This window comes from Salarias fasciatus, chromosome 5 (assembly GCF_902148845.1).
Source record: "Salarias fasciatus chromosome 5, fSalaFa1.1, whole genome shotgun sequence".
In the NCBI taxonomy this organism is placed as follows: domain Eukaryota; kingdom Metazoa; phylum Chordata; class Actinopteri; order Blenniiformes; family Blenniidae; genus Salarias; species Salarias fasciatus.
Window position 1 is genome coordinate 27950569 of NC_043749.1, and position 24075 is coordinate 27974643.

Here is a 24075-nt window from a genome sequence, read left to right on the forward strand (position 1 = left end):
AGCTTCAAACAACAAAGAAAAAAACTGTTAATAGTTGAGAAATTATGGGTGAAAAAGAGAAAATGTGGAACAAAGTGTGTTTTGATGTGAATATCCAGTTTTCAGGTGTTTGACCTCTGCTTTCTAAAACATCTCCATGTGAGAGCAAGTCGTTCAAATATTTTCCCCTCATTAATATTTAAATTCATGCAGCAAGGTGCTACTAAACCTAATTAGATTTTCCCCTCCACGGGGGAATAGCTTCAGAATGATGTTTTGATTATGTATGGTGTTTGAGTTTACAAGGACACGAGTGGAAAAAAAGGCCAAATATACTCAAATACTTCACGTCAGGCAGAATCTGAGGACGGCTCACCCTTTAACGCGGAGTGAAAAACCTTGAATATATCTGACGACTTCCTTCACAGACACGTACAGCCGCGTGGCATCCATCGCACTGGGTTTGCGCTTGTAGCGCCTCAGAGCTTCTTTATGGCAAAGTCAAACTAACGATATCATTTCCAGCAGATTGTTCTCATGTAAACAGGCCTAAAGCTCATAAAACAACCCTGTAATGTGATGCACCGTGTCACTCATGGTGTTAGTCTGTGTAAATCACTGTAAACTGAGAGCTGAAAGTATTTGTTTGAGTGTGTAACTGAACACAGTTTGTGCAGATCTGAGTGGATCTCTCTTGCACCTGCGTCAGAAAGCTTCCAGGCTCTTTAAACAGGAAATGTTTACAGCAGTCTGGGAGCTTTGCTGCTGCACTGATTCCTCCAAGAAGCCGACACTGTTTGACTAAAAGTGCTCGGTCAGTTTCTTTGTTCTTCTCGTTTTAAGCGCGGGTTTTAGTTGGAAGTCTTTCTTCTTTTACCGATTCCCTGGAAAAGTCCCCCCATTCTGACCCCATCATGCTCCGGGCTCCTCTGTTTGTGTCCGTTCTTCAGTTTCTGGTGGTGGAGTTAACATTTTGCCTCATAGTGACGAAAACTGATCATTTCCGTAGGTTTTCACATCATGTGTAGACATCATAACATCATAACGTCACCCTGGAAGAAGAATCCATCAGTGGTAAACATGCGATTGTCCATGTTTTCGAGACCAGAAGGTGTTTGTTTACTGCTCAGACCTCCAAATCTCTTCTGGAACGAGTCTGCGGCGTTGGCTCCTGCACGTAGAGCTGAGTCACTTGATGGAGGCAAACAGTGAACTTTACACAGCAGCTAATAAACCCGGAGTCGTAAAGCGTGTTTGTGTTGGCTGCTTCTGGATGATGAACGGACGCCTTGATGCCTCTTCGCTCCGGTGACCTCTGCTCCCGTTTGACTGCTGACCGGCTGACTCAGCGCTCTGAATAAAACATGTAAAGTGGGACCGAGAGACCCTCCGAAGGACACCCAGACAGTTCCCATAATGCCCCGCTTCTTCTCCCTCGCCTCCGGACCGCTTCTCGTTTCTGTCCGTCTTCTTTCTCCTTTTCTCACTGCTTTCATTTCCCTCTTTGGTTCCACCTGAAAGCAGCAGGGCTGTAATATTCAGGGCATCGGGATTCAGGAGATAAATGCAGCGCTGACAGATACTTCTGAGGAGACGTTATCGATCCGCGCAGCGTTTGACAGGAAATTCATCAGCTCATCACAGCGCCGATTGATTTTATGCGTGAGAAACATTCGCAGTGTGGAGGCTGCTGCAGGACAATGAGAGAGGGAGACAAACACGGGCCTCACAGCATCAACCTCACGTCGTCATTAAAGCAACCGGCTTTTGTCTAACGGTGAACTTTAATCAGAAGTGGCTGAATATTTCAGATCCCTCAGATAAACGATGCTGCGTTAATGAGCGGCGTTCTCATTGAGCGGCGACAGCGGCGGGACAGATGGTAACACACCCCGCAGCTCGTTCCGCCGCTGTAAATCTTCCTACTGTTGCTGGTATCCTTTCTTTTATTATGAATTCTCTCCAAGTTGTTGGGTCATTAATGGGATTGAAATTTGAAACTATGATGTGAATCATCCACCAGAGACTGTTAGACTGCTGGAATATATGATTCAATTCCTGCAGGAAATGCCAAAACTATCATATATATGTAACCTTTCGTAAAAGAATGATATCATACATGCCCTGGAACTAATGCATCAATACAATCCTTGTTGGATATCTGGTGACGCAGTCGTGCATTAACATGAAAGCAGGATGTTGTTGTTGGTTCTCATCTTAGTACTTCTTTTGAATTCATCTGGTCCTGTTATTCCAGGAAACCTAGTATTTCTATGCAGTAACCATGGGCACAGGACAGCTCAGATCATGTTTTTGATTGTCTTCTGGCACGCTGACAGCTCTCCAGACAAATAAGCTCTGCTAACGCCAACACAAGACTTTATCATTCACTTAAAAATGCAATTTTTTTCTCACTTTTAAAAACAAGAAAACACTGAAATTCAGAAAAAAAAACAAACCAACCCACAACTCAGAAAGCTCTCCTTTCCCCGGAGCAGCATAATCTAAAACAATCATGTTGAGAGGTTGAACCCAGAGAACCCAGAACTGTACAAGATACCATCAAAACACGCGTCAGAACAAGAGGCGGATTTCTGCGAGATTTTCATACCGAAACTCTCAAACGGGGGAAAAAAACCCATCCAGAGTGTTTAGTTCAGCTGGTAGCCTCCAGTGTTGTATTGAATCATTCATCAGCTTCTAAATTTGCCGGCTACTGTAAGCCGTGTTCGCAGCGGCTGCAGGCTTTGTCTTTTCCATTTGGGTCAGAGTCGAGTCCTCTCTCGCATTAACACGGCAAACTCCTGCACGGGGGAAACGACCCGGGGCGGCCGCGCAGTCGGATTGATAGTAAAGAGAGGGAACTCCACCCATCACGTGCTCCGCTGCCATCCGTCCGTCCGTTCATTCACGGTGTGTTCTACGGGCAGACGGGCAGGTAAAAGACAGCGCTGCTGCAGGATGAGTCAAACCTGTACAGTTGCATAAGTGCATTAGCAGACCGAAGCCTCGGGACAGAATCGACTCGGCTCCTTTGTGGTCTGGAAAAAAAAAAAAGCCAGACTTGGCTCGTACTCCAAAAAATTAAGAGACGGCCCATAGTTTCCCAAAAAAACAGGACACACAAGAGTAAGTACCTCAGAATGATTTAATTATTCTGCCTCGCAGCTTCCTTTCACAGTCATTTGTAGAGCCGCTGTAAATTAATACAACCTGCGAGGCTGAAAAACAGCCGGATCTTTCTTCTTTTGGTGGAGAACCCACGCCACAAAATGCTTCTTCAAACAGAACCAAGCAATTTCTGAGTGGTTCTACATCAAGAAGAAGGAGAGAAAACAGGAACTGACACGTTTACAACAGTTCTCTGAAGAACACAGCACTAAAATAGTGGCCTGCATTCGTGGTGTTACAGTGTTTACGATGGATTTCTGTCAAAATGTCGTCACTGGAATGTGAAACTGTGATCTAGTAATAATGGATGGATGGATTGTGGCTCAGATTGACCTCGATGGTCATTTTTGACGCCACAACATAAACAGTTCAAGTAAAAAGTTGCAGTTATTTTGCAAAAAATTAACTTTTTAGTTTTCTCAAACTTACTGCTTGTGCTTCCGTTGCCAACTTTACCCAAACTGTGACACCAGAAGAGTTTAATAGAGAACTCGTAGGAGGTCGTTTAAAAACTGAAACAGTGTTTCATGGAGGTTTTCATTGTCTCTATTTCTCTAGTATCGTTCTCTCGAACCTCCTCCTGTGCTTCTTTATTTATAGCCGGATTTTCTCTTACTTAGGGTCACTTATCTGGAGACGGAGCGACACGTCGAGAAAAACAACATCGTCTGTGCAGCTCAGTGTAAACATTCCCAGCCAGTACAATGCTGCTGCGTGTGTGTGTGTGTGTGTGTGTGTGTGTGTGCGTGCGCTACTTTTTTACTTTGAGGCTGCAGGCGATGTGAAGGAGGACGCAGTGTTTGTCTTCAGCAGCCAACATGACTCACTGAGCCCAAGCACAGTTTGTACGAGGATCCATCAGATCAGCAGAGAAGAGCCAATCACACAAACACACACACATATACATTTATACACACATGGACAAACACACACACATTACAGCACTGGGAGGAGTTTATGCCTAAGTTCCATACCTATTGATGGAAGCAGCACGTCATTACGTTTCAGTGTTTGTAGCTTCTACTACATCTGAATCTGGCGTGATTCTCCCACCACACTGCAGTGAGTAATCTGATTACAAATCCACCTCTCAGAGTTTGTGGAAGCAGATGGTTCAATCAGAGCAGCAACGCAGAGTCAGCGCCGCAGTGATTCGTCATTAACAATCGTTTGGGATTACGAAAGAAAGAAAACACGGTAGGACTTGTAACGTTGATAAATCTGAGAATTATTTTTGGGTTTTTTTTCTCTTTTTGTTGTTTTTATTCAAGTTTTTCTTTGTTTTCCAAAAAACTTGAAGACACTTCCATTAAAAAAGTATAAAACTTTACGTGTGTGTTTTACTGCAAACCAAAGTGCTTCGTATCAAGGGATTAAGAAATTATCATTTCCTAATCCCTCCATGCCTATTTGTTAACAACAGCAACAACTACAGAGCAACAGAGGGAGGAGGAGGAGGAGGAGGAGGAGGAGGAAGAGGGGGAGGAGGGGGAGGAGTGCAGCCGCCTTGTGCTGCTGTAATTGATTTGTTTGTAGTTGAGCAGGAGGAGAAGGAGGCCTGCTGGTGACAAAAGAAGCATTAGTCTGGATTAATTAGAAGGAATTCTGACGGACAAAAACAATCCTCCTCTTCCTCCTCCTCTTCTTCCTCCTCCTCCAGATGATGGACAGACATCCTCACGGCACTTCTCCCGTCTACCTGTGGATTTCCTCAGTACACTGAGAATCCCTCTTATTGGATTACACTGTAAAGTAAATTAAAGTGTCTGGCATTCATCCCCAGAATGAATTTTCCCCGACCGCCTACCTCCGATCATCCCGTCCTACAGCTACACATCCATCCATCCATCTACAGCTCAGGTGCCGGACACGACCCCAGCTGACAGGTCAAAGGTGACTGGTCCATCACAGGTCATCAGATTACACTGCTCACGTGACCAATCAACTAATCTGACCACTCAACAAATCAAGTAATAATCAAAAATGTTCCTTATCAAAGAGTTACCTTTAAACTCTGAACATGCAAACTCTTACTCAGGACATTTAGTTTTTTTAGAGCCACTAAATCCCAATAATTATACGCTAATATATAAATAAACCTTAAATGGATTCTAGTTCCATTACCTCTACTTAGAGAGCACATTCCAGAAGATTCCTTTCACACATGGATGAAATACAGGACAGATACGTATACGGCAGATGTATTTCTGGAAGCTATTTCAATCTTGCAGTCAGATTTGGTTTGTATACATTTTCATCTTCTTATGTGGTTTGAATAAATGCCTCCCTGCAGAAATTCTGAATAATTTAAGTCCTGTTTGTTTCGTTTCGCTTCAGTTAGAAAACTGAGGGATGAGGCTCCGGTCTGCGCGTCCTAATCTCACCGTGACGTTCATCCAACTCCATCCCACCATTACCGCAATTAAATTTCAGGAATTAACAGAAATACTGGCTGATCCTGAGCAGGAGGAGGAGGAGGAGGAGGAGGAGGAGGAGGAAGATGGATGAGGGAGGAAAGAAACAGGGAAAAAGGATGGAGGTGAGAAGCAAGTGAAAGCAAGATGGGGGGGTGAAGTGGGGGGTGGGGGGTGAGAGTGGTGGAGGGGGGGGGGGCCTCAGGCGACTGTTAAACTGACTTAATCAGATCAACGTAGTGACCTGGATAAACTCTGCCTGAATGGAACTCAGAAAACACACAACTACTCACATAACTAACCAGCCCCCGAGACTACAGCCCCGTGTGTGTGTGTGTGTGTGTGTGTGTGTGTGTGTGTGTGTGTGTGTGTGTGTATACGTGCATGCATGGAACATTAGCAGTAAGATCAAAGAGGAAAAGTTGAAAACAAAAGATAAAAAGTGAAGGAGGAGTCGACTCAGAGTAGAAACTGCTCTGAAAACCATCATGAACAGGTTACCGTCACAGTAATCAGATTACTATGATGAAATTAGGAACCGATTCAAATGCTCTGGAAAGTTTCACTGGACTTTTTACTTCTACATTAGATGGTGTAACTTCAGCTAACATCCAGATAGAGCATCTTCCTCCTGCTGACTGATGTAACTTCAGATTAACTTTTTAAAGTAGCTGTTCATTCTGTGAGCAGTTCCACTTTTAATAATTGGTGCTGCTTTCCACACAAGCTGCTTAAAACACGGAATACATTTCTGTATCTGGATTACTTTAAAATGCCATTTGGTGGTTTTGTAAATGACCTGATCAACCGACGCATAATTCATGCATGTTTACTCATTAGGAGATAATAAACTGCGACAGTCTGGTTTTTACGTAACATTTCCTCGCCGTGCCGTGGAGGTCGCGTTTCTCTTACTGTCACTTCAGATTCCCAAAATCCCCATCGGGCCTCGGAGCACCAGCATCACTCACCAACTGGAATTTGATCTGATGATGGAAATTCATGAAACGTCAGCGGCTGCTCGGAGGCATCGAGCAGATCTAACGAGGATTCCTCCTGGAACAGACCTGGACATACAGACCAGGCCGGCCGAAAACGTCAGGACGCCGTGTTGAATGTAAACAATAACAGGATACAACGATCTGCTATTCTCATTCAGCCATATGGGGAGGGGGGATAATGGATGAACTTACTTTCATTTTCTTCTATTTTAAGACTTCAATCGGACTAATTTGGGTCCACAGAATGGATTTAAGCAAATCTGCAGGTGCAGACGTTCTTTCTTTCCACAGGACCGAACAGAATCTGGATCTGTGAACCGAGCCGAGGCTCCGACAGCTCAGCTGCTCGCTTTAGCATGAGGACGACCCAGAGCCGGTATGTGATTAAAATTACATTCAGATTTAGTTACTGGCTTTCATTCGAGCAAAACGAGACAGAAAGATTTTTTATGAAATGACCTTTGACCTCTGAGTCGAGGCTGACAGCGGCGCTCCGCTGAGGTGAGACCTGAGTTTGATGTCCATCGGAGGGGAATCACACAGACAGCCTGATGACGATGAAGAGTTTCTGAAAACAGGAGGAAGGAGTGACGCAGCGAGGAGGACGGCTCGGCGGCCGGCCGCCACGGTTCACCGGGTTCGCCGCGTTTTGTTCGCCGTTCCTCTGCAGCCGTGTACATGAACATGCGCTTTAACGCATCGGCGCACAATCATGCGCGCCGCATGTGGAGGTGTGCCTGAGCCCGGGGACGGGGGGAATGTGCATGTTAAGCGTTCCTGGCAGCGTGCGGTCGGGCGTCGCTGCATTGTTGCAGGTCGCTCCTCTCGGTGTGGCGATGGCGTCCGGCGCAGCGCGGCTGCCACTCGGTGCCTTAAAGGTGCTGTAGGCAGGATTTTGCTAGTCAATGCGAATTTTTCTGAGTTTTCTTTGGATTAAATGTTAGAGTATCCATTGATAATCCTTTAGGAGTGTAGCATAATTGCACTACCGCGAGGGCGCAGCGTTTCCATCTGTCTCTGTTCTGAGCTGAAAATCAATCTCGACAGCTCCAGGTATCTTTGACCAATCAGAAGAGCCCAAGAGGCTCTAACCGTGATTGGTCGAGGGGCGTTCGTCACACGTTCTTGTGGGAGGGGCTTAACTTGCGTAAGGGTGTGGTGTCAGAGAAAACAGGACAGGATTGGCTGTGCTGGGTTTCAAATCGCCATCTTAGATGGGTCAAATCGACATCTTGCTTAGGTAAACCCAAGCAAGATGGCGGTTATGCGGAATCCTGCCTACAGCACCTTTAACAGTTCTGCAGATATAAAACATGTGCTGGAACGAAAACCCTGGACACGGCTAACGCTCAGACCAAAAGGTTCACCGTGGTCGACAAGTTTCAGTCTTCCTCCACATGAACGCTGTGAAAGGAATCTTCCTGCATGTCGAGGCTTCAGATCTGATTGTTAGAATGATTTTCTCAACGGTCGAGGAACAACTGGAGGATTCTCTGAACTCTGAACGCTGAATCCCATCGTCCTCCTCATCCTCCTCTTCCTCCACGTTCTCGCCGTCATTTCGCTCCACAATCTGTCGGGCCGATCATCCGAGCGAGGAGACGAGGGGACGGGGAGGAGTAATGAGGTCAGTGGCACTTCTCTTCCACGGATGACGGAGGGATGAGGATGAGGATGAGGATGAGGAGGAAGATGCTCTGGGCCTTCTCTCCCGCTTTTACTCCACACACACTTCACAAAGTCTGCTCACCCCTCTTCCCTCTGTCACCTCGCGTTACTTCACCTCGCTTCCCTCCAACACTTCAAACAACCTTCCTCCCTCCATCCCTCCATCTCTTATCTTTCATCTCGGCCTGAAAAAAACTCTCTCCATCATCTCACTCTCCTCTTATATTTCTTTGAATTTTTTCATGTCGTGCGATGTTCTCTCTCAGTTACCTTCCTGGAGGGGCAGGACTTCACCAACGTAACAAGCACGACAAGCGCGCCCCGGCAATGAAAACTAAAAACAGGCTGAACTCATGGGTGAGGCAGAGGCTTTATCACTTCTTAAGATGGAGGAAAAAGTCCAGTTCAAAACTGAAGTAATTTAAATTAGATTTGGAAATAGACGGATTTCTTATTTTATTGGAGCAGCCATAGATACCAGTTGAGGTCACCTGACTAGAAAGTAGATTTTAAAACACTACTGAGACCTTGAGAAGGATAAAAAAAAGGTAGCGGTCCAAAGCCCTTAGACTCTCTTTATGTGATGATATTTTCAAGTGAAAAGGCACAACTTTCACCGTGTTTTGCAGTGTCTGCTCGCGTAACATGACTCGGCGTTACTGAAAATGCAACTTTTTGAAAAAGGTGGAATTTCTTTGAACCCACACCTGTTTCCGTCTTCTTTAAAAGGGCAAAAACGCAACTTTCTAAAAATGCTACGTAGACGGACGCTGCTACTGCAGATGGAACCACGGCCGTAGTAAATAGTTCTTCTGCACATTAGAAGAAGAATCTGGTTCAGTTGAAACAACTACGTGGAATTATCTCTTTCCTTCTGCTTCATCTTGATTCTGTTCATCCTCCCTCTGCAGCCGATCATTTACCTCCGTTCAGATTCATGTTCCCTCCTCAGTGATGACAGTCCTGCTCGTGTCTCGTCCAGACCGGCACCGCTCTGAAAACCAGCGAGCTCGATGGAATATCTGACTGAGCGGCTGCAGAAAGGATATAAAACAGTAAGTGAAAGCTGCCATGTAATTAACCGCCACGCTGGCTTCCTTTATTCTTCTTCTCTGCACACGAGCACAGCTGATGCAAACTTTAAGATGTGGGATTAAGAGAGTCTGAGGAGGGAGTTACTGGAGGTGCGTTTCCAGCGGCTGAAGCCGGAGCGAAGCCAGTTAAATGTCATCTCGGCCCACTGAGGGGAGAAACTGCTGCGAGCGCTCCGCCACTCTTCCAGCTGCTGGTCCTCCTCACAGTGCGCACGACGCTGCACGTTAAACCACGACGCTGCACGTTAAACCACGACGCCGCACCTTAAACCTCCCCAAAGGGACCAAACACACTTTGATCAGAGCTGTTTCCAGAATGTTGTGGTGTCAGTGACTCTGAGCACAGCTGCTGTGTTAACGAAACCCCGAAACGCAGCAAAGTTTTGCATTTTCACTTGAAATCAAGCAAACAGGGCTTGGTATGGTAATAGATTACTTTACGCCCCCCTGCAGCCTCCCAGTGTGTCACACAGTGGCTGTGTGACGCTTGTCGGCCACATTAAACCTCCAGCTTTTTCACTTACACAAAGGTTTCTCTGGGTCAAGGTACAATTTGAGCTAAAAGGGCAAAAGAGGCAGAAAAAAATCAGGAGGGGGAGGCGAACGGAGCCGGCAGCGTGCACTCACACACTCCTCACACACTCCCATCTGTCACTAACATTTTCAATTCCTCCCCGGGAAAAACTAAAGAGCCCATTTTGGAAAAAAATGATGCATGCCGACAAGACAAACTCCCGCGTTGTTTCATAAGCCCCAGGCTGCGAGCAGAGACAAAAACCTTCATGTAATCCCTCAGTGTGATTCTGCATCCTGCAAATCAGGCTCAAATCGTTTACTCCTTCTTTAAGCGATATTATTTGCCAAAAACAAGCTCAGAATGTGAAAAACCTTTTATACCCAAAACTAAAAGGCAGTGCGAACATATTATTCACAAACACACATTAAATATGCAGGAAGACAATGACTGCGACTGGAACAAAGAGCCATGTGACTGATTTCATCTGATGGATGAAAAAAAGGTTTTTAGAAACCCCACAGGCAAATAAAAATGTCAAATTTCAATGTTAAAAAATATTTAACATCTAAAAAAAAGCTGCACTTTAAACTACAGATGATTTCTGATGATTCTGAGCTGATTATTATCAGACGTAATAAAATAAACCGATGAAGGAAACACTGCAAGATGATACTTGATATAATTGCAGCACAAACACTGTGTGTGTTTGTGCTGCAAACACACAGAGACACACACACACACACACACACACACACACACACACACACACACACACGTGGCCCAGCCCCCCACCCAGCCTCTCTAACCCACTCACTGTCCGATCATAATAATGTGGGGCAGGGAGATCAGCCAGATGTTTACTGTGTGTGTGTGTGTGTGTGTGTGTGTGTGTGTGTGTGTGTGTGTGTGTGTGTGTGTGTGTGTGTGTGTGTGTGTGTGTGTGTGTGTGTGTGTGTGTGTGTGTGTGTGTGTGTCAGGCTGCAGGCTGCACTGAGTTTCTGAACTCAGGTAAGCAAACAGTGAGCTCTTTCTCACAATGTGTATCTTCAAAAAAAACAACAACAAGAAAATGTACTCTGTAACAAGAAAGGATGGAGAAGGAGGAAGACAAGGAGAGAGGAGGAGGAGGAGGAAGGGAAGGAGGAAAAAGAATGGCGTAGAAGAGAGGAGGAGAGGAGAGGGGAGAAGTGGAAGAGGAGTAGAGGCAGGAACAGGTGGATTAGGAAGAAGAAGAGGGGGAGGAGGGATGTATGTGGAGGAGGAAAAGGAGGAGGAAAACGGAAAGAGGAGGAGGAGGAAAGAGGAGTATTAGTGTGTTGTGGTGTACAGATGGCCGGGATGCTGCTTTCTGCCCTGAAAGTGGAGCAGTGGGCTAAACCTCCATTACACCGGCTTAGAAACACACTAATCACTGAGTGTGTGTGTGTGTGTGTGTGTGTGTGTGTGTGTGTGTGTGTGTGTGTGTGTGTGTGTGTGTGTGTGTGTGTGTGTGTGTGTGTGGTGTGTGTGTGTGTGTGTCTAATCTGAACTCTCTGCCTCGATCTGCTAACACACACATCCATTCATGACTCTCACCGTCCATTCCCAAAAATTTGGGATTAAACTCACACAGTGTTTCACTCCGAGTGGAACATTAACAACATGTCACATGGTCAAACTGAGACATTCTCGCTCTTCGTGGAAAATAGGAGCTTATTCTCAAGGAGGAACTCATCAAACATCATGAAACCATGTAACTCGCAGTTAAAAAAAAAAATTCACTGTGAAAATTTGAGGTTGAAAACCAAAAAATATCTTATAATAAAGTCTGCAGTTAAAAGTCATGTGGAGCCAGAAGAGGAAATGTCTCTCAGCACAATGTCAGCAGATCTCTGCAGGAGGAGCTGACTACAAACAATGTGAAGGTTTCAGGAATAGTGAATCGCGTGAGGTGCTCAACATTAATCACTATAAACTGTTCTCAGCGTTTCAGCAACATCTGGAATATCTGAAGTGTGTTTTTATCTTGTAGTCTGACTCCATTCTCAGTGTGTCCTGTTAGTAACGCAGCGTTGAAACATCACGTCAGAGTCTGTTTTTACTCGTTCAATCAGACCCTCTGTCTGTCGTGAAAGAGGAACATCGGGTGACGGTTTAATAAAAGCACTTCATACCGGTGATATTTACATCGGCGTACCGAGCGGCGGCTCTCTGAGCCGCTCCAACTTTCCTCTCAGCTCATATGAAACAGTTTAATCATCCCCCTGCTGACTGATGAGCTCCTGATCCCAGCTGTTAGCCGATTCAACTGTGACCGCTAAGCTAGCAGCTCACCCTCAATGACATGTGTAACCCAACACCTCCCCCGGAGGAGCAGCTGCAGTGCATCGTGGGAAGGAGGAGGAGGAGGAGGAGGACTGAACGGGCTGATTCAGCATTTTCTCTCCTTCCATGACATCCTGAAGCAGTTGCAGCGATCGGACACTTTAAATACGATAATCCGTTACTTCCTGAGACGAAGACGAACTCAGACAATCAACCAAAAAATAAATCTGTCATCGAAATAGCTCTTCTAACTTTAATGAAATATCTCTGAGTCTGAACACCCACAGTTGTTACTTAATCACATCAAAGTATGTGTCACTTCTCACTTTCGTGTCCGATGATCTTGAAAGTAGCAAATTAGACGACACACAATAAAGTAGAGCAGCCAAAAAACTTTTTTAGAGGAACGAGAATTGATTGTTTTTAACCTCCGCCTTTTACGATCCTTAAAGTAGTTCATGACACTTCTACCAAAGTAAACTTTCATACTAGAAAGTAAAGAGTCAACACGTACTTCAAGGAAATACTGATAAAAGTAACCAAAAATAAATTCAAAATTTCACATAATACTTTCCAAACATGACTTATCTCAGAGTTGTGTAACTTTCAGGTTCTTCCCGTGGTTAGTAGGAACATACAGGTCTGATACTGCACAGAGAGCTCGTATTTGTAAAAGCACCCGATATAACCCGGAGAGTAGACGCAGAAACTGCATGGCGGTTTGCGACACATAGCAAATTAGAGTTAATGATATTTAATAAGTGCTCATATCGGTAGTCGGTACCGGCAAGTAGCTCACAGTTAGTACTCGTACTCGTCCTTTAAAAAAGGTGGTATCAGCGCTAATCGGTCCTAATTGTTAGTAAACGAGTGAAAATGAGCCTTTGAGATGTTCGCTGTGGCTAACAGTTGGTCCAGTGAGTCGATAGAGAGAGACAGCAGCTCTACAACTCCTTTCATAACCAGTTAAAGCGACAATAAGGAACTTTCAGTTTTCTTTGATTTTGGCGGCGCCAGTGGACAAAAGCGGTAGTGCTTTGCCTGAAGGAATACCACAGTTCCCATGAGGACTAGCGCGTGGCGTGGTAAAATGCTGCTCCCGGTGGCGTGCTGTCGGACTGAACTCGCCTACATTTGTTTCCAGTGGCTGTGTGAAGGATGGATAGCGACGAGGTCATGAATCTAATGGTGGCTAAACAATGTTACATCATGATGCTGAAAATAAAGGTTTAACTTTGGTAAACGTAACTTTGTTTTTGTTCCGCTTCTCCCCCCTCGGAGACCACAGACATGACGCACGCTGTAAAGCAGTTCGCACATTTGGAGTTTTTTAATGTGCAGGGTTCCTACCACCCTCCTCACAGTTGCTCAGTCCAAGTGAAAGCAATGCTGACGCCCTCAGCCCGTGATAGAGGGGTCATTCAACTACTTGTAAGTCGATGTATCATCACAAAAGATAATAAAATGTTTTATTAAGGTTGAAAAGTTATCAAATGTGACTTTAAAGTAACGATCTGTTGCTGCTGAAAGAAGCTGAGTCGCTCTGCCGATGATGTTCAGATCTTTTCTTTACTTAGAGATCTGAAAACATCCTCAAACATCTTGTGAGTCCAGTAAAAGTGAATGTAAATCTGTTGCTCAGTTTGAGCCCTGCAGTCTCCTCTGCCTGCATCTGCATCGCTCCTTCTTTTCTAATTAAAACTTCCAGAAACACAAAGTTACAGATGGAAAAGCTGTGAACTGTAAATCCCACTGATGATGTTTATCTCTTAAGAAGTTACAGAGACGATTGAGTCATCTTCGCCGCATCCATCTGCCGTCTGTCAGCGCTGCTCGCACGCTAACGCGCAGCAGCTGCAGCGGGCGGCGTGCACGGCGACTCCGGCAGGGCGCAGAAACACTGAAAACACTCCGCATATAACCACTGCTGCATCGAGCATTCAGTCAGAAAAGGCTGCCTGACACACACGAGACAACTGAGTCCCCACAGGTTAATGTGACACACACACACACACACACACACACACACACACACACACACACACACACACACACGGCACACACGGAAGGATGAACTGAGCTGCGGCAAATGTATTATGCAGCTGACACACTGAGCGGGTCTTAACTGAATGAACACACACACTTCGCAGAGTCACGCGAGGAGCCTGGTAAAGCTCACTGTGGTGAGCGTGTGTGTGTGTGCGTGCGTGTGTGAGAGAGAGAGAGAGAGAGAGAGAGAGAGAGAGAGAGAGAGAGAGAGCTGTAGAGGGCACCAGCAGGTGTGTGTTTGTGTGTGTGCAACATCACATCAGCATGAATGAGGCTCCTTCATTCATCTGCTGCAGAGCACCAAGCGACACGTCATCTCACACCATCAGGATCTGATGTAGCTTTAACATCAGGGGTCACACACACACACACAACACACACACACACACACACAACACACACACACACACACACACGCGAACTAATCAGGTCAATGGAAATGTCCGTCAGTCCGTTAGCTGGAGTTGGATAAGGATGGTACAGAGGAGAGAGGCAGTGTGAGTGAGTTTGTGTGTGTGTGTGTGTGTGTGTGTGTGTGTGTGTGTGTTGGGGGGGGCATTAAGACAGAGAGATGCACCCAACATGAAAAAGACCCCTGGTGAACAATGTAAAGTAGAGTTCAGTGTAATTTATGCTAATGGATGTTAATGCTGACCCTGTCTAGCAGGATTCTCTCCCACGCACTCGTTCTCTCCATCCTTCACTCTCTCCTCCTTCTCTCTCCTCCTTTAACTCCATCTGCTGCCGCTCAGCAGGCTTCATCTCGGAGCAGGCAGAGACGACCTTCAGTCGTCAGGCAGAGGAAGCGTCTGCTTCATACCTGCCGTCGCCATGGAAGTAATCTGATTACAGCCGCTGTTCTCCTCCAGTGCCAGAGGCAGCAGGAGGTAAAGTCGAGGGAGAAATCAATCAACCTGATCGGCTTCTGTAACAGAATGCTACATTTAGTGGAGTCGGCTTCGGGCCCCGCCCCTTTCTCCGCCCACCAATCAGTGCAGAGCAGGCAGCTGACTGACAGGAAGCAGAGCCGAGCGCCGCTGACCTCTGCTTTGTTCCCCTTCGCTCCTCAACCTCCAACATTCAGCGACACCCATTAGCGCCACATTATAGTAATTCAATGGGAGGCCTCCAGCGTGTGTGCACGCACACGTGCACGCACACGTGCACGCACACACACAACACACGCCACAATGGAATCAAATCGAGCTAAATATGCAGCATTCATTCACTAATAACACCTAAAAATAAAAGGACTATTGTAGCGCATTTAAGCCCCACATCTAATCAGAAGAGATCTGTGTTGTTTCAGATAATTAAAATGGACAAAAAGTCTACAAGCCACCACTTTATGTTAGAAAAAACAAACACGGAATTAAAATCTAAAGAAAGAATCTGATGAAACCACGGAGCAACACCATGAAGGGTTTTCCTGTCAGGACACTCCAGCTCAACCAGAATCTCTCCCCAGCTGCTGCAGACCGTCTGTAGGCTTCATGTTAAATATCAACATTTTAAAGGTTCTCACGAGGAGGAAAGCTCCAGAAACATGCTGTGGTTTAAATGTGCGTCTTATTCAATGCAGCACAGGCTGTGAACGGGTCGGATAATGAAGTGAAGAGAGGATTTCTGTGAATAAATAATGACAGAGGCAACTTTATGAATACCGGCCTTATAAAACCCTGCAGACAGTCGATGTTTCAAGTGAGAACGCATCGGTTTTCATTTCAGAATAAGTCTATGTTATGAAAATAGGACCAGGACCAGAAGGATCTGGATTGGGAGTCATGACTCTGTGGAGGAAAACGTTCTTATTGTCCGTCCACTGATCATGAGCAGAACAGCTGTTGACTAAGGCTGAGGTTCACAGTGCAGGAGTAGAGTTTCTGCAGTCTACACAGAGATGGAGTCAAAGTGTTTCCAGAAAGTTTCCATTGTCGCGTAAAAGGAGCCTTAATCTTCTCTTAATTCCATTCATCTAAATAGGGGAAATTTAGTAATTTTATTAAATAATCAATTAAAAAAATACATGTTATTTAATTTCATTCTTCTGTTTTAACAGTTCAGTTCATGTCCGAAGTGCGTAAAAGAAGATTTTTTTTCTCTCAGATTAGCAGCTGTGTTTCTCTGTTAAAATTCTCTGAGTAAAGAAGTCGGCCTGTCCGAACCTTGATGAGCGACTGATTGAAAAATAGCAGCTTTGTTTTCAGGATTGAGGATAATCGAAGGTGACGTGAAACTGAAGCTCCGTCAGATAACGGCTGAATGAAGTGGGCTTGATGGATGGAGCGCAGCAACGACCACGTCCATTAAAAGACTTCATGTGAAATATTCATTAGATTGAGAAGGGAGTAAAAAAAAATACAGACTGAGATGAAATATGAGGAAGTAAAGAAGTAAAAACTCCTGATTATGAAAAGAAACAATAAATCACCGTATTGTTATCACACTATAATCTGACTGGAGCAGTGAATTCTGGGTTGTAGCTTTATTTAAAAGAAAAGTTCAATTAGTTCAATGACACATAAGAAAGGTGGAACTTTAACAGACAGAAAGAAGTCTGGATATCTGTATTTCAGCTGAATTTGAATTTCATTTTGCATGCATTGATAACTGTTTAAAAAAAAAAAACGAGGAGAACAATTAAAAGTCAAGTTTTTCTTCCTGTTCTTGAGTTTGACTGAGTAAAGAAAGCCTCTAACACCTCGTCTCTCTTTGCAGCTTGACCTCACCGATGGTAAAAGACTGAAGGAAGACACATCAGATTTTTTTTTTCAATAATCCTTAAACCAGCACTGAACTCAGCACGGCTGTAATGGATGTGCGTCCCTTCTGGACCGCCGCTCGGCGACCTGACGCCCACTCGGCTCGTGTTCGCCGCCCACCCCGTAATCCCCGACTCTCCGTCTCCACGCACTGAACCGGGCGGCGTTTAATGAGCTCGGACCTGAAGGTGAGAAAAACAATCAGTCCTTCAGGCTGGAGACTCCTCCGCCGCCTCCGCTGACTTGCTGTTTGTGCTTCTGAGCAAAGGTTGCTGAGTTTGTGCTGTTTTCCCGAGGAGCAGCTCTTCTCTCTGGACAGATGACGGTGATGGAGGCAGACTGAACGGCCCACTGATTCTACCTTCATATCTTACCTCTTTCTTCTGTCACACTGCTGTATGTCTGTATATATTCAATTTAGCATTAAACCACCTACTTCCGTTTAGCTTGAGTTTATTATATGTTGTTTATTTCCTGTATCTGTTATCTTAAGACAACATTGTGATGTGTTGTTGTTTTTTCCTCTGAATAAATTATAAAAATCAGAGTTTATGTTCACATCATGGGAGGAAACGTGTGAATTAGACTGAAGTTAATTCTCTGTCTTTGACCAGGACTGATCTCAGATGCTTCAATCTGTGAGGAGGAAACTCGTCCACATGGAGAAAAGTGCTCCTGAGCAAAGCTCAGCTCACTGCGGGGATCGAACCTGGTGACCTTTTTATAGACGCTGATCGATGGGCAGAGCTGTAGGGGCAGTGGGGGGCAGAAACCATGCCCGAGAAAGCTTAATATATACATATACGTCCAGGAAAAATGCTCTTTAATTATGGAAACATGACTTTTCTTACTGAAACAGCTGTTGAGTCTGTCTGCATGTTGGTAGTTCAACTCCGCTGTTTCTAGATCGTCCTCCCTCTAACTGATGAAGCTTCAGCGAGCATCGTTTGGTTTCTGTCCTCCCTGAATCTACGCTCTCGCATTTTGACGCGGAGAAAATTGCAATTTGAAAACATATTTTGAGATTAAGAGAGAAAAAACCAGTGTGGAGCGGAGCAGCAGTCACCAGCAGTCATGCAAAAACTAGAGAATCCAGGTCAGACAAACAGAGAAAAAAAGCTGAAAGTTCAATGCGATGAGGCGTCGGTGCAACAGAAGCCCGCAGTTCGGTTCACATTTTCAGAAAAGCCTCTCAACACACGAAGAAGCCGGACGAGGCTCCGGCCGGGCGGTTTAGAGTCAAACGTCTCCCGAAGAGGGAACAGAGCTCACTTCTGCAACGACCGCCGGTTTGAACCGGAGGCCAGAAGGGCCGATTCTCCAAACCACCGCTTCTCACCCTGCGGTCCGGGACCCTCGGGGGGTCCACAGAAATCAGAGAAACGGACAACTGTGGAACGAGCAGCAGAGCAGCCGGTATTAATACACGTTACTTCTGCCGCTCATCCCACAGACGCATGTTTCTTATGAAGGCAGAACTGCTTTACACTGACAATAAGCAGGTTAAAGCGTCACGACTGAAGAAACCGTCAAACAAACACGCTTCCTTCACTTTGTGAAGGCAACAGTTCAAACTCGCAGAAGTGAAGAAGAAACAGACTTCACTTCTCTCAAAGGATTCCATTTCATCTGAAAACTGCTCAACAGGATGAGGGTGAGAGGAAGAGGAGGAAGAGGAGGAGGAAGACTCCTCACGCTGCTGCGCTCACTGCTGACCCTGATGGGACCCCGACCCACACTTTGAGAAACACTTCAGGACGGAGCCGAGTCTGACCGAGTGAGTGGAAGTCAATGTACTGTCCCCGTAAGGCATGGAAAGCAGTGTGTGTGTGTGTGTGTGTGTGTGTGTGTGTGTGTGTGTGTGTGTGTGTGTGTGTGTGTGTGTGTGTGTGTGTGTGCAGCAGCGTTCCAGAGGAGAGCTCCGTCGTCGTTATGGTTACACTCAGTTTCCGCCGACATGCTGGCAGGACTGGTAACACACTATCACCATAACAACTCCAACTCTCAGTTTACTAACACACACACACACACACACACACACACACACACACACACACACACACACACACACACACACACACACAACTTTTTTCTCATGAACTCCAAATTAAAACTTTCTGGTTTTTATTCTCTTTCAAACTTTTTTTAAGTTTTCATCCTGACATCAGTGTGTGTGTGTGTGTGTGCGTGTGTGTGTGTGTGAGTTCAAAGGAGGAGTCGTCCTCTTTGTGCATATAAACGAGACGAAGCGTTTCAGACATGAGCGCAGCTGAAAAACAGGATCCACGGGGGGCGATGGAGAGCCCGGCATCATTTCAAACACCGGCAGTCTCGTCCCCAGTCATCCCGGGACAGGAGCGCAGAGTGTGTGTGTGTGTTTCACCACAGTGCATGTCACTACAGTACGTGTCACTGCAGTGTGTGTGTGTGTGTGTGTGTGTGTGTGTGTACATGTTTGCACTTCCAGTCAATAACAGTTAAAACAGTGATGAATAAATGATGTAATCTGGATCATTTAAGAAGAGAGTTTGTAGGTTTGTGCCTCATCAGGAAGAGTGGAAGTAGAACTATCAGTAGATACACACATAGTAGAAGAGTTCTGCATCTGCTGTGAGAGGTAGATGTAGAATTAGGAGAACATGAATCAATAGATGTCAACGGACGGACAGATGGATGGATGGATGGATGGATGGATGATGGATGGATGGATGGATGGATGGATGATGGATGGATGGATGGATGGATGGATGATGGATGGATGGATGGATGGAGTTCGATCTCAGCTGAGCAACATGTTTGAATGAAGACCAAAAAACATTCTGAACTAGTTCAGTGTAAAATTGTCAAATATGAATGTGTACACACACACACACACACACACACACACACACACACACACTGACCTAAATCCTCTGATCACGGACTGATTTTCCTGCTTGTATTTTCTATTTCAGATCTGGAGGGAGTGTGGATCTCCTCCTTGGAGAACGGTGTTTTGCCCCCGTGTGTGTGTGTGTGTGTGTGTGTGTGTGTGTGTGTGTGTGTGCAATGAGCACTGTGGATGTGGGTCACGATCGGAGCTCAGATCCTGGTCCGGGTCACACAGACCAGCAGGTCAGCCTGAGATGGGTGGAAACGTGCGGTGGACTGCAGCTGGACTGGACGGGACTGATGGAGGTAAACAGTCCCTGCTGACCCGTCACTGCATCGTCACATGATCACATCACAAACGTCAATCTGCACAAACAGAACCACGTTTACACGTGATGCTGGGAACACTACCAGGTGGGAGGTCGAAGTTCACAGCAGTCTCTGTGTGGGGGACCCCCCTGAAGGGGCCTCTGTTAGTTGTTTCTTAATGAAGAAGCCTCTCCATGTGTCATTGCTGTGTGAATAACCCCCTAATTAGACCCCTGCTGGCTGTTTATGAACTTTTCATGTTTTTTTAATGTTGTTTATTAACTTTTTTTTTCTCAAAGATAGAGAAAAATGATAAGAATAAAAGCTGTAACCCGTCCAGACAGAGGAGTGAAACTGTATGTTGAGTTTATTAAAATGCTTCAATTAGATATTTAGGAATTTGTGAATCTGTACTGCTTTATATTCCTATGCATGGTTTGAAATAACAGAAATTAATGTTATTTTTTGCTCAGTTTGATGTCTGACGATGTGAACAGCAGATTGTTTTGTCAAAACAATATTTCAAAGTTGAAAACATTGATCATAATAAAGCAGATTTATAACAGATTTCATGTATGAAAAAAGGCACAAGCATCACCAAAACGTCAGCAGCGAACCATGTGCTTTAGTCACACGTTACTGCAACAGTCGAGCAGTAACAGTTACTTTTACATTCACAGCATCAATAAGATAAGAGAGAGGACGATGTTTTTAACAGTCTGTGGAGTGAAAACTTGAACTTCAGTGTGTGTGTGTGTGTGTGTGTGTGTGTGTGTGTGTGTGTGTGTGTGTGTGTGTGTGTGTGTGTGTGAGAACGGAGTGCCGAGCCCTGGGGGAGGTGAAGCTGCTTTCAGGAGCCTCTATGGGCGCCACAAAGCTGCATTCATCCCGCTGAATGGCTGTTTTCTACAACCAGGCTCTGGTCATCCCAACTCCAATGGAGCGGCTCTATGAGCGAGCACTCTGCCTGCCTTGGTATGCAAAGGCTTACCCAGCAGAAAACACACACACACAGTTACATGACAGTGACGTGCCTCTCCTGCACATTTCCTGGGACTTCCTGGTTCCTCTGCTCTGTGAGCAGGAGGACCTGACAGCTGGATTCACCACAGGGTGTTCAGATTACCTGGTCCACCAAACACAGAGACTGAAGCATGCTGGGTAATTCTTGGACCATCACAGGGGGCTGATCCGATCCCAGCAGGTTCACCTGGACAGGTGAGCAGTCCACTGCACCACATTTACTGCTCCTGATCCAACACAGCACCGCCTGACCTGCACACTCAAACCACTTCACCACCAGAGCCCGGACACTCAGGGAATCGAACAGAGTGACCGACATTTCCTCTGCAGTCTGCTAAGAGGAAGTCCACTCATCCACTTCCTGTCTGCAGACCATAGGAGGAGGAGGAACCAGGAGACTACGACCAGAGTTAAAGCCTCCATGGAGAACAAACACACCGACACATCTGCATTACTTTACATTTCCAAAGGTCTGGAAAACAGTTACGCCTCAGGTTTAGTCCCCAAAACCTTCTTCTGCTGTTATCTGGAACGTTCCCAGAATGAGATTATTTCCTCTTCTGCACATAATGAATCAGTAAACATTTGTTTACAATCCGTTGATAACTTCACCATCATTTTGAAGAGCTGGTTTTGGTGGATCCACAGTATGAGCTGGATCTCTCTGGAAAATAAATCTTCTCTTTCTCATTCCATGATCTGCCAGACCAACAATGTAACTCCAAACCCGTCAGCTGCTTTCTAAAATTATTCCTGTGAACAATCAACCAATCTATCAACAATAATGCTCCTAAATAAGCAACAATCCGACCAACCAACAATGAATGCATCCAAAATAACAGCCCAACCAACCGATACAGTAACTAAACAACAGGCCAACAAACTGACCACCCGACCAACCATCACTTAAAAGAATAACCACAGAATGAGCCACATTATAGAAAATACTGAATAAAACATAAAACATCACTAAAGTTACATCAGAACTCAACACTTTTACAACCAACAGTGTTATTTAATATCAGTATTTTTACTTGAGTAGAAAATGTATTTCCAACTCTGCAGGACACAAACTGAACAACTGCTCAGTGTGTATCAATACACCACAAAACCGAAGAGAGTGTGTGTGTGTGTGTGTGTGTGTGTGTGTGTGTGTGTGTCCTGCACGGTCCTCAGCCCAGCAGCCGTGATGAGGATGAGGAGCTCCCGGTCCTGGTTCTCCTCCGGCCTCCTTCAGTCCCTCCAGACGCCCCGCGCTTCATTTCCTCACAAACTCTCCACATCCTCCCATCACGACCCGCTCCGTGGCGCAGGCAGCGGGACGCATCCACCCATCATCCATCATCCATCCATCATCCATCCGTCCACTCCACATTCCACGGCTGAAACCCGAAAAAGTGTCCCGCGGCAGCCCCGGAGGCTGAACCGGAGCAACACATCCATCACTCACCAACTCCGATCTTCTCGTCCTCCGTCGGCGTCCACATGATGCTGCTGCCTCAAACTAAATCCACCGGACGGGGGGAAAAAATCACCGCACGCGCCTCATGGAAGCGGCAGAGGATCCACCGGGGACGCGCGCACAAAGTTTCCCTCGGAGGTTCCGGGGGATGCTGGGAGTCTGTCCTCTGGTGTCGGAGTTAAGAAGCTCCTTCCAGCCCGCGAGGACGAGAAGTGACGCTCAGTTGGGTTTGACGCATGGCGCAGCGCGTCGCTCCATGTCTGCACCGGCGAGGCGACCCCACACCGAGCCCGGGGTGTGTGTGACGGTGTGTGTGTGTGTGTGTGAGGGTGTGTGTTAAAGTGCCATGAGGTCAGAGCGGCAGCAGATTAGGAAATCCTGAAGAAATTAAAAAAATAAAAGGTTTGTTTTCCAGAGAGCCCCGCAAAGTTGTGGCGAGCAGATGAAGAAGATGAAGAAGACTGGCAGTGATGAGAGAGAGAGAGAGAGAGAGAGAGAGAGAGAGAGAGAGAGAGAGTCCACCGGATTAAGAGGATCAGCGAGAGAGGAGGGGGGAGAAGAGCAGGAGCAGGAGAGACGGACAGGAAGCGATGAAGACGTACAGAGGTGTAGTTTGTGTCGAGAAACTGTTACGTGACGTGACGTGCAGGTGAAGCGGCGCGTGCGACACCGACAGGTGTGCCAAACGGAAGAAATTAGTCCGCGTGCCCCAGATGTGAAGGAAAAATGCTCCAAGAAACCAACATCAATTCAAAAAATATACAATATATGTATTTCTATGACCACACACCCGTGTGTGTGGCAGAACAGTGTGTGCGTTGCGCCCTCGTGCGTCAGAACAGTGTCACTGACACAAAAGTAAATCCCTCTCACCCTGTCCATCCATCCATTTACTATTTTAAGTCACTGAAAAAGGTTTAAAAAGTTGATATTTCAAAGTCTTGACTTTTCCTTGATTTGACGTTGGTCATTGTTCTTCTTTTTTTATTTAGTAAACTTGAATTGCTACGTTGTTTTCCTCTGTACTAAGATAATTTGACAATTTTTGAAGAATTTTGTATGTCTTCTCCATCTGTGATGGTGGCTGGCTGCTGTTTCATTGTCAAAGTTACATCCTGTCTTATCTGCTTATTTGTTCTGAATAAAACTTGAAAAGAAAAACCTCTGACACCACACCACAGGAAAAGGTGAAAGGTGAATCCCTGCAGGTGAGCTGAGAGGGAAGGTTTATTCTGACATTCAGATTAAGTCCCAGAATGTGAGAAAACCTGAAAAAATTCTTCAGTTTCTCGTGAACTAAATCTTTTGTTTTCCCCCTGAACTGAGCCTTACCTCCACCTCAGCCGTCAGGCCTTCTGGGACTGAAGCTCTCGTCTGGTTTATTGATCTGCAGAGCGACGCCGTCCGGAGCACCGGCTCCTGGAAGGACCAGCCAGGGAAGACAGGTCCGG

General features: G+C 45.8%; 1 protein-coding gene across 2 annotated transcripts in view; it reads right to left on the bottom strand.

Annotated features, from left to right (window-relative positions):
• Positions 1-22730, bottom strand: part of LOC115388346 (dedicator of cytokinesis protein 3-like) — a 111650-nt gene extending 88920 nt beyond the window's left edge. For both annotated transcript variants that reach the window (XM_030091440.1, XM_030091441.1), the window contains exon 1: positions 22613-22730. In XM_030091440.1, coding sequence (XP_029947300.1) covers positions 22613-22649 — 37 coding nt within the window. In that variant the 5' untranslated portion in view covers positions 22650-22730. The remainder of the gene's footprint in view (positions 1-22612) is intronic.
• Between the last annotated feature and the right edge of the window lie 1345 nt (positions 22731-24075).